This window comes from Corvus moneduloides, chromosome 18, assembly GCF_009650955.1.
Source record: "Corvus moneduloides isolate bCorMon1 chromosome 18, bCorMon1.pri, whole genome shotgun sequence".
NCBI classification, from domain to species: Eukaryota; Metazoa; Chordata; class Aves; order Passeriformes; family Corvidae; genus Corvus; species Corvus moneduloides.
Window position 1 is genome coordinate 3196079 of NC_045493.1, and position 19250 is coordinate 3215328.

A 19250-nucleotide genomic window follows, 5' to 3' on the forward strand; every position below is an offset into this window, starting at 1 on the left:
TCATCCCCCCCAGGTCCAGGCCCACAGGACTCTCTCCTGCTATTATTTTTTTAGGGCAGAACAAGCAAATCCGGCTGGCACAAAGTGCGAGCCTTGGCTGGCGCGAGGCGCAGTCGCCTCTCTTGGGGCTCTGGCAGGCAAAACTTCGCGCTGGAGTTTTTCTGGAGCCGTTTCTCTTTCGAGGAATAAACACGCGGATGGAGAGGAGCGGGACGCTGCCAGCAGCGCTGCCACGGGGAGTGGGGCGACCCTCGGAGCGGGTCGGGGAAGGGGCCTGGTACCTCTCGCACAGATTTGCTGGAAGGGCTTCCAAATTCTTTTCCAAATATAGCCCCGGGGCGGCCGCCCGGCTCGCAGCTCCTCCGTGTGCCCTTCACGCAGCCCAGGGGGACAAGCGCAGCCGGGAGGAAGCAGGGACGGGGTGATTCCCATGGGAAACACGCGTGGAAGCTGCGGGGCCGATCCCCATCGCTCCCCGTTTCCCCTGGACTCCAAGCAGGGTTATTTTGGGGGGAGCGAAGGGGTTTTTTTTGGACCCTTCTGCCCTGCTGTCACCTGCGGTCCCTTCCCCGAGGATGGCACCGTCCCCCCTGCAGCAATGAGGGACGAGGATTTCTTTTCCTGCCCTCTCCCAAACCTGGGGATTCCCACCCCAGACGCCCTGGCAGGAAGGTGTCTGCGGGGAGAACGCCGGCGCTCAGCTCCCGAGGGGGGACACGCAGCTTTTGGGAGAGACACCTTCCCTCAGAATTCCCGTGCTGGAGCAAAACCTGGGCTGGGGGAAGGAGGCAGAGGCTGGGGGGCATCTGGGGTGAGGGGACCCCTCCCCGCCAGGCCTGGGAGCCTTCAAAGATCATTTTCCCAGCGATAAATGGGATTTCCACCCGCACCCCCCCGTCCCACACCCCCTGTTTCCACTATAAAAGGCTCCGCTCGGGATATTTCTCCCCCATCACGTTTTTATAGCGAGATCAAGGACAGACTTGGTGCGAGGCTTTGGGGCTTTTTTCTGTAGTTTTTTAAAATTTTTAATTTTTTTTCCAAATGCTGTTCGGGCTAAAGCTCGGAGAAATTTGCGGTTCTCCCGCCGCAATTAAGAGGGAGAGGGAGCGCAATCTTGATTGCTTCTGCTCGTTCTGTTCGCTTCGGAGGTGGGGAAGGGGAGGGGGAGACGGGACGACGGGCGGGAATTGATTTTAGATTTCTCTTTTATGTCGGGTCTGGTTTCTGGTGATTAAATTTCTCTCTTCTGCGGACTGAACCTCGGGATAACTGATTAATAACATGCCACTTGGCGCCAACACGGGGTCTCGAGGCCTTTAATCGGCAAGATGCACAAGAGAACAGAGAGAAACACAGAGCAGGACAAAACTCCACCGACTATTCCAGCCTGCTGCTCTCTGCCTCGGCGGAGTTTTTTTTTCCTCCCCCCCTCATCTTTTCAGTATTTCCTGCTAAACTCGTAAACTTTATTTGATTTACAGCTATTTCATGAACCTGCTTAAACTAACATGTGTTCCGTCTTGTCCGACTGAATCATAAAAACAATCTTGGATCCAAACGAGATTTTTTTTTTTTTTTAAGGAAGAAACGAGTTATTAATGACATAAAATAGACATTGTCTCGAGCGGCGGCTCCCCGGGCCCCCGGAGTGGGGAGGTTGGTGGCTCCCGTGCCCGCAGCCTGGGCGGGGGGACGCGGGCTCGGCTCCGCAGGTCCCACCCGGGCTCCGAGGGAGCTTTTTTGCGCAGAGATTCGAGCGCTCTTTACCCCTCAAAAGAGTTTTTCGTTAGAAATGAACCATTTTCAACCCAAAATGAGCTGGCAAAAGCATTCACCTGCGGGGGCAGCCTGACAGACACACACGGGGCAGGTAACCACCCCTGGCTGCGCCCCGGAAATCCCGGGCAGGAACGAAACGAGCTCCTAAAATTTCTTCAAGGGGTGAAAGCAGGAATTTTTGTGCCCGCAACCACAGGACAGAGAAGCACGTATCCAATGCGAAACGTTGATACCCGTGGAACAGGTACAAATCCATAGGATTGTGTGGGTGGAGGCACATGTGGGCTCATTAAAAAATCAGGGTTAGCACCCCGAGTACCGACACCACCCAGATATTCAGCCCCGACCCCCACCTCTGTTGGTGTGGAAAAGCTCTCCAGAGAAGATACCTGCTACCCTCAAAATTAAATCCCTGACACTTCAGGAAGCCGCATACGGCATCCCACTGCTCCCAAATACTGCTGGTGCTTCCCCCACACACCCGCGGGGCTCTGCCCCTTCAAAACCGATTTCTCGTCAGCACTCGGGTAGCTCAGGGCCCTGAAGTTACAGTTTGGGACCTCATCCAGCCCTGGAACAGGAGAGAAAATGCTCTTTTTTTTCCTTTCCTATTCGTCCTGTGAATATTTTTTGGTATTTAACGTTTTCTGAAGACGTGCACACACACAAAAATCTCAAGAAGTGTTTGGGTTATTGGCGTAATCTGTATTTTTCCCTCGTGGATAAAAGTGGGTTTTAGGACGCCCGTGACACCCGTCCAAAGCCGGGTTAACGCAGTTCCCGTGCCGGGGGCCCACAGCTCCCGTCCCCTGCTCCCGAAATTTGTGGATGGCCGGGAATACAAAGGATAATATGGTTGTAACAGAGCGGCCGGGCTGCGCTGTCGCTCGGCCGGGGCGAGAAAAGGGGGGAGAAACGGAAAAAGGGGAAGAAAGGAGGCGAGACGGCTTGGGAAGGAGGAAAGAGGGGAAAAAATGAGTTGGAGAGAAAGGGAGGAAGAAATGAGGGAACTGTGGGGATGGCCGGGGTGTCCCCCCGCCCGGGGCTCCAGCGGGAGGGCGAGGGAAGGGAAGGGAAGGGAAGGGAAGGGAAGGGAAGGGAAGGGAAGGGAAGGGAAGGGAAGGGAAGGGAAGGGAAGGGAAGGGAAGGGAAGGGAAGGGAAGGGAAGGGCATTTACAGGTGTTGCTTGTGAGGCCTTTTATCAGTGCCTGAGTCCAAACCTTCGGGATCGGGCTCCTTCTGCCCCCCTCCGCCTCCCCTTCAAGGTCGTGGCAAGATCGCTCTCGGGGAGAGGCGCGGGGCGCTGAGGACTTTTCCCATCTCTTGCCCCCATTAGTTTCTTCCCAGGCAGAGAGCGAAGGTCTTATCTGCTTTTCTTTTCTCCTTGGGGCCGAGATAAGGCCCTGATGGACACCCTGTTTGGGAAGAGCAGTTTAGCCCGGCATTGATAACGCGCTGGGAGCATCGGGCACCGATCGGGAATGGAAGGGGGATCCCATGGGCACTAAAACATCACCCGCTGATAATGGGGGGAAAGAGGAATGAGCCGAATTCCCTCTTTTCCTGGGCAGGATTTTTCCTTGGGGAAAAATTGGGGAGGGGGTCGCGCCCTGTCTCCCTGGAGTCCCCTCCTCGAGAGATGCCTTTTTGGAGGGAGACAGGGAAAAGAGAATGGATCCCTTTTGCTCCAGGGGTGTTTCTAGATTAATTTTGGGATCCTCTCGCTCTGCTTGGCATCCAGGAGGAAAAGGGATCTTCACCCCACGCGTGGGAGGTGCGGAAGGGCAGCGCCGTGCCCGCGCCACGCCAAGCCCTGCCTCTGCCCGGCTCCTTATTTTTCATTTTCGTCACTATTTTAAAGCCCGCAGTTCGCCTGGGAAATTAATGGGCTGCAGGGAGGGGAAAGGGTTTTAATTGCAAACTTTTTTTTTTTCTTAAAGTAGCCAGAAGGGCGGGAAAAAAAAGAATCCAAACTACTTGAAACCACAATCTTTAAAAGAAAAACGTTATTCACCTGTAATTAAAAAAAGCCCTCGACCCAGGTATCTACCCCCGAAGGCTCGTCTAAAGCAACTCTGCAGCACTAAATGCAGGATTTTGTAATGGAAATAATGACATGAGAGAACTGTATTGGCGGGACTTCCATACAAATATTTTGTTGATATCAGCTCTCCGGTCAATGCAGTCTGTCCCTGCCCCCAGGATTGCGAGAAAATTTAAAAAGAAGGAAATAATTGGGCGGAAAAACCCAACATGCAGAAAAAAGCCCCAACGAGTGAATGGACAAAAAATGCTTCCAGAGAGGAGGATTGTTTTAAACACTTGTTTGCTCCCAGGTGCGTTTTTCACCAGAGCGAAAAGCGGCCAACTAAAGGGAAATAAAAGCAAAGAGAGAACTGGTCGGAGAGGGGAAGTAAATTATCTAAAAATGGAAAGGAAAAATAATAATCCCTGCTAGGAGGGAGCTGATTCTCTCTGAAAATATGGGAAGGAGAAAAAAAAAAAGCGTTGGGAGGCCAAAAGCGCCGAGGCATCGGCGCTGCCCCGTCCCTGGGCAGGGTGGCTGCCGAGGAGCGGCGAGAGGAGTGAATGCAAAAGCCTCTTCGATTTGGTGAAGCCGACCCAAAAAGTGATTTTAAAGGGGTGTGGAGGGCGGGCGGGGGGAGTGAGTTCATGCTCGGCACTATTTCTTACTGCTGACACCTCGACCCCACTGCGAGCCAGCACCCCGGCCGTCCCCTCCCTCCACCTCTCCCGGGGAAATCCCGCAAGGAGAAACCTCCAGGGCGAGGGACACCCTGCAAAGGAGGGCAGAGGGGCCGTGCGGGGCTCCGGGATGCGGGGCCCTAAAGCCGGGGCTCCCCGCGGCCCGAGGCGCCGGGGCCGGGCGGTGGGGCCGGGGCTGCTCGGGCCGGATCCTGCGCTCCCGGAGCCGGCGGGGAGGAGCTGAAAAACCGGGATCGAGCCTGGCAGGGCTGCACAGAGCTCGGGGGGGCCCAGCCACGCACCCGCCACCCCACGGAGGTAAGTGCTCCACGGTGCTTGGGGCCGTGGCTGCTGGAGAATGCGTGGGGGGGGATTTCTATTTCTATAGAATATATAAATATATAAATATATATATATATAGGGAGAGAGTGTGGTGCATAGGCGGTGCATCCACGCTGATCCACTCGCCCGCCTTCTGCGGGTGCGCAGATTTGCGCCCACTCCCACTGAGATGTGCGGAAGGTGGGGGCTGATTAAGGCTGGTATGCACCCAAAAATCCGCCTATAAACCCCGGGTAAGACGTAAATATCCATAGAAGCCCTATGGCGGGTGGGGCAGGGGTGGCCTAAGCTGGCAGAAACGCTGCTGTGCAAGTGTTTGTGAAGATCTCATCACCTGCGCATCCACGCACACGCGGTTTTTGTGGTGTGCCTGCGGATATTTACGTGTACGAACAGCCACGTTTATTCACGTGTATCTCTCGGATCTCGGCACCCGTGCGGTTCCACCGCACGTTTAGTCTAAAGATATAAAATAAATTATATTTAGGACACACGGGATATGAAATTTGGTTAAAGGCTTGAGCGCAGAGGCACCGTGCGTGGGGCGTGTGTGCAAGCGGGGTGTCCGCACTCACAGATGCACAACCGTGCTTAAATATCCTTATTTACGGACATACCCATCTGCCTTCTTGCGTGTGCTGCCTCTCTCACCCCTCAAGTCTCCCCGCTCCCGCGTGGGTCCCGCATTCCCCGGCAGCAGCGGGATCCAGGCTGTTGCAGGAGGCCGAGAGCGAGCGGTCCCCGGGCGGGCAGTGGGAAGCGATTCCCGTCCCTCGGCTGTAGAGGCCTCAAGGGCCCCGGGGGGACCTCAGGGGACACCAGGAGATGATGCCGGCTGCGGGGGAGAGGATTTTATTTCCCGTTTTGGGTGAGGCCCTATCCTGCTCTGGCAGCAGCAGCACCTTTGGGCGCTCGGTGCCAGCTGCAGAGTCCTCCTCGGGGATTTTTTCCCTCCTCTCGGTGAGTTTTTTCCCTCCATCCCGGACATTTGGGAGGACTCTGAGCTGAGGAGCGCGGCCAGATCCGGCAAATGGGGCGCATCAGGGCAAGGGGGGGCTTTTCCTCCGTGACCCCCTTCCTTTAATTTTTTTCCGCCATTCTTGCCGGTGCTTTTCCTACGGGCCTGGCTTTCCCGGGCGCCTGCAGAGCTCAGCCCGGGGAAGTGCGGGCAGGGCTTGCCGGGGTGCGGGGGATGCTGCCCGAGCCGGGCTGAGGTGCCCGCTGGGAACACTCACCTTGGCAGCCTCCAGCTCCCGCACCATCTTCTCGCTCTTCCTCAGGTGTTGCTCTTTATTTCCTCGCTCCCCGTTTCTCCTCCTCTCTTTTTCTGTTGGACGAAAAAACGCTTTAGTATCATTTTCTCTCTCTCTCTCTGTGTATACTTTTCTTACTTTACTTTTTTCTTTATTCAACTTTTTTTTTTTTTTTGGGGGGGGGGGGAAGGGGTGTGAAATCTTCCTGCTGCGACCGCGAGTGCATCCCAAAATCCCTCCAGATTGAGGGAGAGCTGGGACACGGGGCAGCGCCAGCGGCATCTCTGCAGTCACTGGCTGCACTTGGAGGGATCTGGAGGGTTTTGATTTTTTTTTCCCTTGTCAATCTCATTTGGCAAATAATCGCCTGCATTTACTACTTTTTTTTCTTTCTCTTTCTTTTCCCTATGTTTTTTTAAATTTAATCAGAGCAAATAATTGGCTCCTGAAGCACGCTTGAATCCGTGCAAATAACCAGGTTATCATTTGCTATATATAGCCCAGCGTGCTTGCTTCCAGAGGCGCCTGAGCAGTCACTGGACAAGTTTCCTGCTCACCCTGACAGCATTATTTGTTTAGAAAGAGAAATTAGGCTGAATAATGCCAATCCCGTTGGATTAATTTAACCCTCTGGTGAAGCGGGAGCTCTGCTCCTGCTTTCCCTCGTTTCTGCTCCAAGGATCAGTGGGTTTTCCTGAAGTTTCCAGCCCGCTTGGGTGATACACGGTCGTCTATGATATAAACCCCTCACAGCCGCATATGTGAGTCTGCCTTGTGAATATATGTATTTATATATACATCCATCATACACAAGCGGCACACACCCAGCCACGGTGTATTTTGCACTTCACTGAGTGGATTTCTTTTGGGGAAAAATAAAAAAATAAAGGCAGGAATCTCCCTGATAGAGCTTTAAAAAGAGGAGAATAATACAAATTAACCTTCCATTACTGCTGCAGTCAACCATGACAGAACAGGCCAGTTGCGTGGCTGGTGACGTCTCCGTGTCCTATAGGAGCAAAGCTCGTGAGATAGCAGCTATCGCCTTGAACTCTCTTTATTTTATCGGAGTATGGCTGGTAATAAACAGTAATATTTAATTTGTCGGAGACCACAAACCGGCTTCGAGCTGGAAGGCTCCTCACCCTGCCATTCCAGTCCTGGGGGAGCCTGGATTTGCCGTCCTTTTTTCCCCAGCTGCTTTTTTTTTTCTCTTTCCCTCCTTGTCCACTCCTCCCCCCCCAACCTGCAGACGGAAATAAATTCGATTTATTTGCATCGTTTTCAACTTGTCTTCAAGGTGTTTGAGAGCTAGTTTGGCACTGGAGAGGTGAGTGCTTTTCTAGGCAGCGGCCGTGCTCGGGTTCGCTCTTCCGAACTTCAGGGATTTTCACTTTTCCCTTTCTTTCCGCCGAGGGGAGGGAAGCTCGTGCTCTCTCTCGCTTGCAGCTGCGAGAAACCTTTCTCCTCGTTGCTTTTGCTTCTTTTTTAAGGAAAAACCCCCTCTCCTTTGGAGGATGAGCGTTTGGGGGATGCTCGCAGCACACGTGCGGCGCGGGGCCGGCCGCACTCACCGCGTGCTTCCGCGGCTTCCCCGCACCGCCGCGCCCGCCTGCTTAATTCCCTCTTTCCCACTTTTCCCCCCAAGTTTGCACCGCTCGGAGCACAGCCCAGGCCAGGGGAAGGGCTCTGCGGAGCCGCCGCTGCCCGCTCGCCCCAGGCCGGGGCTGGGGCCGCTGCTGCGGCCGCCGCCTTCCCCGCGGGGGAACGAGCGCCCGCTTTGCTGCGTGGTTTATTTGTGTTTGGAAGGGCTCCACCGCTCCTTTCCCCTCGAAAAATAATGAAATATGGGACAAGCTTCGCTCTGTTTGTTTAAGTAGCATTCTCTGGCTTATTCTCTGCGGCTACAAGTGCAGTTATTTTATTATTTGCAACCGTTTACTGTTGGCTGTTTCTCCTCAAGTAGCTGTTGGGACTGGCGCGCACATGGAGAGGGTTTGGGAGATGCCAAACTACACCCACAGACGCACCCCCCTCCCCAAGAGCCGCTCGCCCCCAGACTTTCCCCTTCCTCACCTCAAACTTTCAGAGGGCTCCGGTGTTATCGCGCCCTGCGAGAGCTGGGAGCAAGGGTGGATTTGCTGAAAACTTCCTCGAAACGCAAAAAAAAAAAAAAAAAAAAAAAATTGATGGAGAGGCAGCAAAGAGTGAGGGATTCTTTTTTTTTTCTTTTTTGGATGGGTGGGGGGACGGGACAGAGCGGCGAGCAGAGGGTGGGGGCAGCAGCAGCAGGAGGAGGAGGAGGAGGGTGGGCAGAGCAGATCTGAACCATGCCATTTATTCCGAGTCTTATCAAAAATCCGCCTCGCCAATCTGGTTCTCTTCAGGCTGCAGAATGCGACAGGGAGGCTGTTTACCCTGCGCTGACCTATTCAACTTTACCCTCCCAATAATACATTAAAAAAAAAAAAAAAAGAGGGAGCGAAGGAAGATGCAGATAAACCCCCAGCGCCGCTCCTCGCTGACGGGTTGATTATTTGAGCCCCGGGGGGCTGCGGCCCTCGGCCGTGGCAGCGCGGCGAGGGGTGAGGAAGAGGATGGGAAAGGGCAGGGGAAGGAGCCTGGACGCGGCCACAAGCGGGGACAGGGGCCACAGCCCCGCGCACACCCCGGGGCCACCTTCGCTGGGTCTCGGTCTCACTCCGACGCGTTTTTTGGGGGGGGGATTGTACCCGTTAGGGAAAGCTATTTTGGGGGAACACCCCCCAATAAAAGGCCTCTGTGAGCACCAGCAAATTTAGAGCTGGGTTTAAATCCACACCTCTGGGCTGCCTTTGAGGGCGGGAGGGGGGAACTGGGGGTGGTACGAGGTTAGCGGAGCCAGCGATTTATTTTTGGGGGGTGGGGGGGGCAGGATATTCCCAGACGCTGAATTTTCTCTTTGGTTGGGAGAGATGGATGGAGGAGGGAGGGAGGGAAGGAGGGAGGGAGAGGGGAAGGAGGTAAAGGAGAGGGGGAGGGTTGCTGGGGAGTTTGATGATTGTCTTTGTGCCTTGTTCTTGTTTGCCGGCCAGAAAAATAGGCTGGAAAAGGAGGTTTGGGGGGGAGGGGGCGGGAGGGAGGGCTGTGGGAGAGGGAGTCTCTCCGGAGCAGGATCCCAGCTGGTTGGGCAGCGGGTCCCGGCACTTGGCGAACGGAGCTGGACGAGCCCACGTCACCTCCGCGCTCCGCTCGGCTCCTCCGCGCTCCGCGCCCGGCTCCGCGCAGCCACAGCGGCAGCGCCGCGACCCTGCCCGGAGGAGCGGGGGTTACCAGCCGGCCGAAACTTTTTTTCCTTCTTCTTCTTTTTTTCCCAAGAGGGTGCTGTTTTCTTTTTTCTGCTCTCTCGCTCTCTTTTTTATTTTTTTTTTTAATTACCATTTTAAATTTTTAAATTATTTTTAGGTGGGCAGCAGCAAGAGCGGGCTGGGGAGAACTGCATCAGATCAGGCTGAGAAAAGGGTGGGGGTGGGGGCTTTATCTTGGTCTCAGGATCCTTTCTAGTGCGTCTGACAACCTGGAAGTGTTTGGAGAGAGCAGGGGAGAGAGAGAGAGAGAGAGAGAGAGAGAAGCAGGCTTGCGTTGGATAGAATTTTTTCTTCCAGGCTGGGTTTTCACATGCCGATCCGCAAATAAATAAATAAAAGGAAATATGCACACGAGAAGCCTGATCCCATTGTAATTTCCATTGCAAACGGGGGAAATAGACCCACACATTATTTATGTGGAGATGCATTGAGTGCATGGAATTCAACAAGCAAGGTAACGGCTCTTCCATTGCCATGTCTGTCCGTCGGGGTCTGTCCTCTGTGTGTGCGGGTGCGTGAGCGAGGCAGAGCGAGAGCGGCTGCCCGGGGGCATCGGGAGCCACAAATTGCCGCTGCCGAGGAGCTGCGAGGCCTCGGGAGCCGCGGGGAGCAGGGGAAGGAGAGGGGGCTGCTCTCTCCGTGGGGCTGGGGGGGCCCGGGGCGAGGCCGGAACAAAAGCAGAGGGTGCTGATTTTATTTTTATCTTTTTTCATTTCCCTCCTTGTGTTTCTTCCTCCCGCAAACCCACTTGGCGCTACTTTAGCAAAGCGAGATGCATTTTTCATCCAGCCACCGCGGCCTGGTTCTGTCAAGCTCCATTTCTTCTCAGAAGCTCTTTTAAGGGGAAAAAAAAAAAATTAGAAGCCACGGATCGCCAAATGCTCTCAGCTGTGGGGTTCTTTTTTTGTCATCACACCCTCTGTTTTTAAAATTATGATTATTTTTATATCTGCTTAATTATGTCTGGGCGTGGAGAGCATCGGGGAGGCTTCGCTGGGCTGGGCTGCGCTGCCATGGCTGGGTCCCTCTTTGTTTTAATAAACACGCTTTAGGGGTTGTTATTACTATTTTCCCTCGCTCTACCCCCTAACCTTGCCAGCTCTGGGGGAGTCACAGCTCCAAGCTGGAGGGAAATCGATTAAAAAATGCATAAGCGGCGCTTCCCGAGGAAAAAAAACCCAAACAAACAAGACACCAAACAGCCCGGGGGGAAAAAAAAAAAAAAAAGAGGAGGAGGAGGGGAAGAGAAAAGCCTTAAAAGGTCCCTGGAGCTGCGGCTCTGCCCCGCGGGCTGGGCCCGGGCCCGGGGCAGCGGCTCCCGCAGCGCTCCGCGCACTTTCCGCGCTCGCAGCGCTTTCGCTTCGCCCGTGGGTCTCTGGCTGGTGCGCGCTGGGAAAAGAGACTTTGGGAAGGGAGGGAAGGAGGCAGGGATTGGGCACGGGCCGTGCCCGGGCACGAGCTGCAGCTCCAGAGGTGCGGACCTGGAGTCCCTTGGCTTTTTGTCCTTTTAAATCACAGATCCGTGCGTGTGCGGGTTACCCACCACTAGCGGGGAAGAGCATTTTCTCCCCCCTCCTTCCCACTCCCAAATTTCCTTCGCTTTTAAAGGAGAATTGCCTTTTTTTCGCGCTCTCTGCTTGATTTTTAACAGCTTTCAAATATCGTTGCAGGGCGAAGAACTCATTTAAAAAACATTCTCATGTATTTAAACCCAATATTGCCTCCATATGGTTGGCCTTTCAAAACTGAATCCCCTTCTTTGAAACACGCAAGAAATATATTTTTTTAAGCTCTTAAAACTCTGAACTCCTTAAGAACAATAAAAACCTAGCAGATAATTCAATTGCTTTTATCTTTTTTGGGTTTTTTTTTTGTGTTGCTATGAAACTTTTACCATTCCTGATAGAGCCTTTAAAGCTAATTCAAAATACAGCTTTTAAAACTCACTGCGGTTACTCGCATCAGATATAAACCATGTATTTTTTAAAGCTCGCTTTCTCTGCTGGTGCAGTTTTATCCCAAATGTTGTGGCTTAGTTCACTCCAGCCCCAACTCCACTCCCCGTTCACCAGCCCGAGTCCTCATTACCTTGCACAGTGTTTGTCCGGTTGATTTATTTGCACTTTTATATTTTCATTTCCTCGTCCACCCTTTGCTTTTCTTGTAACTGCCCGGGGTAAGGGAAGAACAGGCTTTTTAAATGTTTCATTTTTTATAAGACGTGCAAGAAGTTGAGTTTTCCTTGGGAATTGGGTGCGAGAAGTGGCCTCGTGTGTCAGTGGTGTTTTCCTTTGGGGCGAAAGCTTCCACTTCGCTGGGAGCAAAGTGGGGACTTTAAACCCTCCTGGGCCGCAGCGAGCCCGAAGGAATTGGAGGTGGCCAAGCCTCGGGGAGGCTCTGGAGCCCCCACCTTGAAGCCCCCGACCTCCAGAGCCATTTGTGCGATGAGCTGCTTGTCCCACAGCCCCTCGGGTGCCTCGCTCCCCGCGTGCCGCCAGACAGCCCTAAAACGCGCTGTTTACCTTCTCCAAAAGATGCATTCAATAATACCGCCTCCCCCTTCCCCTCCCTCCCCACCCCCCCCGAGCCCCCCCCCAAATCCTAGCATCCCTTGCGGGCTGCGATAATAAATAAAAGTCTTTATTTCTCCCTCTCCCGAAGTTAAAGGGCCTCGCTCCCTGCCTGGGCAGCCGAAGTGAGTGGCGGCATGGTCGGGGCAGCCCCGGCCGTCGCTGCGCTCTCTCGGAGCCAGCCCGCTGTAGAAATATCTATATTTTATTAAACGTCAGCATTGACTTGTGCGTCTCTTATCTCTGCTCTCTCCCGATGTGTGCCTGCAGTGGGGGATTCGGCGAAGGAAGCTCGTAACATGGCGGATAGCGAGGAAGGCTTCGGGCTCCCCAGCACGCCCGCGGATTCGGAGGCCAAGGAGCTCCAGGCTGAAGCCAAGCAGGACACGCAGCTCGGGGCCACCAGCAAGTCGCCCACCTCACCCCAAGCAGCCTTCACCCAGCAGGTAAGCACCCATGCTCCTCTCCTTCAACCCCGTCACTGTTTAATTTTGTTGGTATTTTCCCCTTTTCTCCGCGTTTTTCCCCGCCCCAGCTGGGTGGCTGGGTTACTTTAGGCCCCACGCGAGGGCGAAGCCTCACCTGGCCATGGGCCTCATCCTGCTTTAGTGTTATTTAAGGTCATGCTCAGGCGCTGAACCTGCGGGGATGTGCCCGTGTGAGATCTGGGGGGTGCGGAGGGGCAGGCAGGGAATAGGACCCGAAATAAGAGCGAGGGGAAGCCGCCCCGCAGCAGCACCCACACACCCACGGGTGTCCTCGCCTGAGCGTGCAAAGGCACGGGAGAACACACAAGGAGGGGAGATTCCTGCTGGGCGTATCTAAGATAGAAATGTATATATTTTATATTTATATATATACACAAACCCATCTGCGCCCCTCGCACACCCAGGCGGGCGCAGCTACGCCCCACACCCGCAGCGGGCACTCAGGGCAGGCAGTGGCTGTCCCGCGTGGGCACCCCCATAGTGCCACGGGGGTCTTGGGATCCCCTCCCTCAGCCCTCGTGTGCCGGGACACGCGTGGGCTCCCGTGCGGGACCTCTGCGCTCCGAGCCATCCCTCGGCCTCTGCTTCCCGTGCCGGGAGCTCCCGGGCTGGGAGCCGGCCTCGGCCCCCGCCGGCTCCAGCAGCGCTGGGAGTGGAGCGGGGGAAATGCGGGGAGAGAGGATTTTCCACCGTGATCCCCACTGTGGGGTCCCGGGTAGAGCCCCCCTGTCCCCGGCAGGTACCCCCCGATGAACCCCCTGCTCTGGCAGGGCCGGGGTGGGCACTGGGACCGGCACCGCGGGCTCGGGGCCACCGGGGGCGTTTGGAAAGTGACCCCGAAGTTTGACGGGGCGCTTCGGCTGCGTTTTTAGTGACGGGAAGAAGTGCTTGGTTTGGCTGGGGGTGTCCCCTGTGCCTCCCAGCCCGGGGCAGGGAGGTGTTGTCCCCACGGTGGCATCTGCCCCAACCGTGGGGATCGCAGCTCTTGGGTGGGAAGGAGCAAGGAAGGGAGCGAGGGGAGCAGGGTGACACCCTACTCCGCTCCAGCCTGCAGAGCGCAGCCGGGAGTGTAATCACTCGTGAGAGGGTGTAAATCTCCTCCGGCTGCCTCTGGGAGCAGCTGGGCCGGAGCGCCGGGAGATTTCTCTGGGAGGATGCAGTTGGAGCCGGCTCCGGGGGTTCCCTCCCATCGCCTCCCCGCCCCACGAGCCCCGCGGCCCGCAGGACCCCGCTCCAGGCCCGCCCTGAGCGGCATCCCCGCACTCCGGCCTGGAATCCTCTGCCGGCCGCCTTTGCGGCAGGGTTTTCCCGGGAATGCCCTGAGCCCCGGCCCGCAGAGCCCGGCCTTTTCCCGGCGGGGCGGTGCGGGGCCCGGCCGCTCCGGCGGGGCTGCCCCCTCTCCTCCCGGGGCTGACGCTCTGTGCCTCCCCGCTCCGCAGGGCATGGAGGGCATCAAGGTGTTTTTGCACGAACGCGAGCTGTGGCTGAAGTTCCACGAAGTGGGCACGGAGATGATCATAACGAAGGCCGGGAGGTAAGAGCGGGGGGCTCCGCGGTGCCCTTCGTGTTTGCGGCGACGGCGGGGACACACCCGCCTGGATGGGGGCACTGGGCACCTCCCTGGCACGGGCACGGTCACATCTCGCCTGTCCGAGCCCCTCCGTGTGTGTGCCACTGCCCGGCCGTGGAGAGCCCGGAGAGACGCGGCAGAAACTGTTTCTTCTGGCTTCTTTCTTAACCAGAGCAGTTGGATCATTAATTCCGACTTCAGGCCTTTGGAAAGTTTCCAGGCAAACGCGAGTTGCAACCACTTGGCCAAAAAGCCAACTTTGTTTAGAGCAACTCGCTGGGCCATTATTATTATTATTGTTATTGTTATTATTATTATTTAAAGAGCCCCTCGGCCCTTCTGCTTTTTTTTTTTTTTTTTTCCCCGAAGTTTTATGCCATTTTACAGAGTTTTAAAATTATTTTCTCTCCCTCTGGGGCGAACATTCCCAGCACAGCCACTTCACCCCTTTTAAAAGTCTATGCGGTCTTAAGCCACTGTTTATAGAGAGATAACAAAGCTGTTTAGATGCGGAGATAGATGCGTCCGCAAATAAATATCATGTGGGGGCATTTCTATGCGGGTGTTTATCTGCGTGGGTGTGCGGAAAAATACACAGCCTCGCAAATCCAACTTTATTGGAGTTCTAATCGATTCCATGACCGGCTCAGTAAACCTGATCCGCAGATATTTATATGTGGACGTGGGTATTTTTGAGGGGATTTAACAGTATCCTTGATATTAATGTGGTGGAGGGTTGTTAAATTGAAGAGTGGCCAGAGAAACGCAGTAAAAAAGTCTCTCCAGTCCTATCGACAAATCGGGGGCAGCCCGAGGGAGGATTTTTCGTTGGGATTTTCAATTAGAATCCTTAGAGGAAAGGGGGGGAACCCTCCACGTGTAGGAATAGTTTTAGGTTGTAGGGACACGATCAACAACACAGCGTCAAACTTTCATTTTGCTCTATCATCTGGTATTTGTTGTGGTCTTCGAAAATTTGCCTGAGGAGGGAGGGGAAAAATAAATATCGAGCTGGTTGGATAAAGTTTTAGCGAATAGATCTCGCCTTCCCCTTGAACCTCGCTGCTGCAAAAATGGGTTTGAAAGGGGTTTGTGGCCAAGGGGACGTGGGATGGTGTGGGGGGGATGAAGTTGGGATCTCTCGAAAAAAAACCCGGTCCACAGGGCCAAAAAAAAAAAAAAAATTCCAACTCTCGAAGGGAGACAGAAACCACCTTGCAGGAATTTCAAACAAACATTGCCGCGGACAGAGATCTCATCTGGAGAGCAATAAAGCAGACATTTACAGGGCAAGGGCTCGAGGGGAGATGCGGGATAGGTTTCCTTATTTATCTCATTCCCCGTGTTTATTGCTGGAGAAGTCCCTGCTCCTGCCGCTCAGGTGTTCTCGGTGGAGTTCCAAGTGAATCTCCAGGTGGGATTTGGTGTCCTCTCCCTTAAAGCCTAAAGTCCAGCGCCCGCTTCCTTCGTTGGGCGCTTTTCGCCTCCCTTCAGCTTTTTACAGCCGAGCTAAAGCCCGGCCCAGGTGCCCCACGGCAGCGATAAGACCCCGAGCCTCGGAGAAGAGCGCGGTATTTTTAGAGGTGTGGGGCCCTTTTTTTTTCTCGGATTTTTTTTTGTTGTTTATGCGTGTTTTAAGTCCAGGGCTACATTTTCATCTGCTTTATTTTTAAATATTTGGAAAGCTCGAACTAAAATAACAGCGGCGGTTTAAGTGCCTGCCTTGCAGTAATGGAAAATATTTCGAAAAGCCCCTGCCCTGTGTGTATCCGAGGGTTTCCAAGGATTGGTCAGGTGTCTTTGCTGCGTCTCGGGGTGGTCACACGGCTGCTCACGGATTTTCTCTTACACCTGAGTGCGTGGAGGGTTTTTTCCTCTGTATCTGTCCCTAGAACATCAAGGTGTTCATATAAACGCATTTTGAAGTGTTTATATTTCTGTATATGCGATATATGAGAACGTATTTTTATAAATATACACAGTTGTAGGAAGATATATAAATACAATTTTTAATAGAAGTATCTATATTATACCTTTTATTTTAAAACTTTTTTTGGCAAATTTCCTCTCCTGTTCCAGCGGTTTATGGACGGAGGGAAGTAACTGGCTTCCAAAAGTTCTGACGCTTGGATTTGTTCAAAGAACGGAGATGCAAAACTTTGGTGAAACAGATGATTAGTAAAAATGCGAATAGACGAGGAGGTGAATAAACAAACCCGCCAGCCTCGAAATTCGCATTTTGCTTTGAGAAATCACCCGGTTCGCCTCGGCTGGGACCCGGAGCGTGACCCAGCAGCACCCAACCATGTCCCGCATCCCGAGGGGAGGGTGCACCCGAGCCTTTCGGGAAGATCCATCTGGGAATGCGGCGTCGCCCTTTTGTTAAATGACCCCCCCCGGCGTCTCCTCCTCCCAAACGCACACGGAACCACCTCGGCAAACTCGATGTTCTCTGCTACTCCGCTTTTATTGATTTATTTATCCATTTATTTATTTATTTTTAACAGGCGAATGTTCCCCAGTTACAAAGTGAAGGTCACTGGACTCAATCCAAAAACCAAGTACATCCTGTTGATGGATATCGTACCAGCGGATGACCACAGATACAAATTCGCAGATAATAAATGGTAGGCACGCGTGGGGAGAGACAGAGAGAGAGGGGAGGGACGAGACCTCTGGGCTGCTCGGGTGGGAGGTTTCCCTCAATCAGCGGCTCGTCCTTCTTTTTCCATGCAAAATTCTGGGCTGCAGGAGCCTCACCTGAGCGCAGCACAGTCCCTGGGAGAGAAATGCATCCAAAAAAAAAAAGAAAAAACCGGAGAAATTGTGTCGCAATTAGTGAAGGATAACGAATCCTGTTTGACGATGAGATTATTTGCTATTGTGGAGCTGATGGCTTCATGGTATTAAGGAAGGGAATATCTCCGGGCAGGAAGAATCTTTAGGGATTTGTTCTTTGCCCCTGGCTCGAGTGCCGTGACTTAGGGAAGGGAGGAAGGATGGGGTTAAACGGGCAAGCAGCGAGAGCCATCTCCGACGGGAAAGGTGCCAAAGAGCTCAGGAATTCCCCGAGCCAGCGGGGCTGGAAATGCCTGTTCCCCAGGCACGGGGCACCTGAGTGGGAGGGATCCCGCGGGAGGGGACGGATGAGGAGCTGGAGCCCACGGGAGGGGATGGGATGGGATGGACGGGGAGCAGGAGCCCACGGGAGGGGATGGGATGGCATGGACGGGGAGCAGGAGCCCACGGGAGGGGATGGGATGGCATGGACGGGGAGCAGGAGCCCACGGGAGGGGATGGGATGGGATGGACGGGGAGCAGGAGCCCACGGGAGGGGATGGGATGGGATGGACGGGGAGCAGGAGCCCACGGGAGGGGATGGGATGGGATGGACGGGGAGCAGGAGCCCACGGGAGGGGATGGGATGGGATGGACGGGGAGCAGGAGCCCACGGGAGGGGATGAGATGGCATGGACGGGGAGCAGGAGCCCACGGGAGGGGATGGGATGGGATGGACGGGGAGCAGGAGCCCACGGGAGGGGATGGGATGGGATGGACGGGGAGCAGGAGCCCACGGGAGGGGATGGGATGGGATGGACGGGGAGCAGGAGCCCACGGGAGGGGATGGGATGGGATGGACGGGGAGCAGGAGCCCACGGGAGGGGATGGGATGGCATGGACGGGGAGCAGGAGCCCACGGGACCGTCCTCCCGTGGCCGGAGCTCAGCCCCGTGTCCCCACGCAGGTCGGTGACGGGCAAGGCAGAGCCGGCCATGCCCGGCAGGCTGTACGTGCACCCCGATTCCCCGGCCACCGGTGCCCACTGGATGAGGCAGCTGGTTTCCTTCCAGAAGCTCAAACTCACCAACAACCACCTCGATCCCTTCGGACATGTGAGTACCAGGGCTGGGGCGGGGGCATCGGGCGTGCCCAGCACCCACGTGGGGTGTCCCCCACCCCCAGATCCAGGGTTGCTGGGGTGGTATTTCCTCCCCTGAGAGAGCGGGATGGACCCCAATGAGGACCTCCCCAAAACCAGAAGCATAAACCTTAAACCCGGGTTTATTTCGTGGGAATTGGTTACAGACCCCCGGGGCCTGGAGTTCGCGAGTGCGTGAAACTCTCCTGGCCTGAGTGTTTGGTACCCGATTTTAATCGCGTGGCGAGTCCCGGATTGTTAAAATCCGCCCCTGCCTCCGGGAATTTGCCTAACAGGTAAAATCAATCAGGCATAATTAGCGGAGGCAATAGGAGCTAAAACCACGCGGATCCCTCGATCAGGAAAAAGAGGAGAAAAGAAAAAAAAAGGGAAAACTAACAATAATTAAAGACAATTAGAAAAATTGAAATCCCGCTAGAACTTCTTGAGCATAAAAAGGTCTTTGCGAGACTCGCGGGGCCGTGAAAATTTGTGTGAATTCTGCAGCCAGGAACAGCCCTCCTTCGAAGGTCTCCAAAGATGCGAGTTCCTCTGAGCATATACGTGCGTGTATGAATAATATACGTATATATATAATCTATAAAAATGTATATATACATATAATTGAACGAATATGTGGATCCAGATCCCGCCAGCCCTTTCCAAGGGCGGCTTTTTCTCCGGTCTCGTTTCAACACTTCAGTTTCATTTTTTTCCCAAGCTGGTTTTTTTTTCCCCCTTTCGCTTTTTAATGATAAATTTTGTGCTATTAAATCCTCGCCCACGTGGTCGCCAAGAAGTGAGAGGGGTTTAGGAGAGAGGAGCCAGCAGAGTCCCCAGCCCACCCCAATGCCGAGCGTCCTTTCCCAAGCGCTCCTTTGCACCTCCAGTTGCGGGGGTTGATTTCCTTTTTCTTTTTATAATTCTAATTTTATTTGAATTCTACCCTGACCTGCTGGCAAAGGGGTTTGCGAGGGGCGCTTCCCAGGGATCAGGACCTTTCCTGCGGGAAGAGGGAGGGCAGCAGTGCAGCCAGGGGAACCCGTCCCACCCCCGGGGTGCTTTTGGGGAGAAGGGGGGGATCCGGCCCGGGGGGACGGGGCCAGGCACCCCCGCTGGGAACAGGCGGCTCTGGGGAAAAAGTCCCTTTAAACAAACCGAAGACGCTGAGGGGACAATAAGGGACTTCAGAGGAGGAGCTGCGCCAGGAGCCTCTCAATTAGAGTCGCTGTAATGAAATTAAAAACCATTAGATCGTTCACCGTTGATGTCT

General features: G+C 54.5%; 1 protein-coding gene and 1 long non-coding RNA gene across 2 annotated transcripts in view; one reads left to right on the top strand and one right to left on the bottom strand.

Annotated features, from left to right (window-relative positions):
- Positions 1-2890: 2890 nt before the first annotated feature.
- On the bottom strand, positions 2891-8356 carry LOC116453224. Its single transcript, XR_004243716.1, has 4 exons — positions 8160-8356; positions 6066-6157; positions 5165-5289; positions 2891-3197 (listed from the first exon to the last, which is right to left on the bottom strand). It is a non-coding gene; the product is annotated as an uncharacterized LOC116453224 (long non-coding RNA).
- A 918-nt stretch (positions 8357-9274) lies between these two features.
- TBX5 (T-box transcription factor 5) overlaps positions 9275-19250 on the top strand; it is a 39406-nt gene continuing 29430 nt past the window's right edge. Inside the window, exons 1-5 of the mRNA XM_032128307.1 lie at positions 9275-9884; positions 12271-12446; positions 13928-14022; positions 16566-16685; positions 17804-17951. Of these exons, the coding sequence (XP_031984198.1) occupies positions 9845-9884; positions 12271-12446; positions 13928-14022; positions 16566-16685; positions 17804-17951 (579 nt within the window). The 5' untranslated portion in view covers positions 9275-9844. The remainder of the gene's footprint in view (positions 9885-12270; positions 12447-13927; positions 14023-16565; positions 16686-17803; positions 17952-19250) is intronic.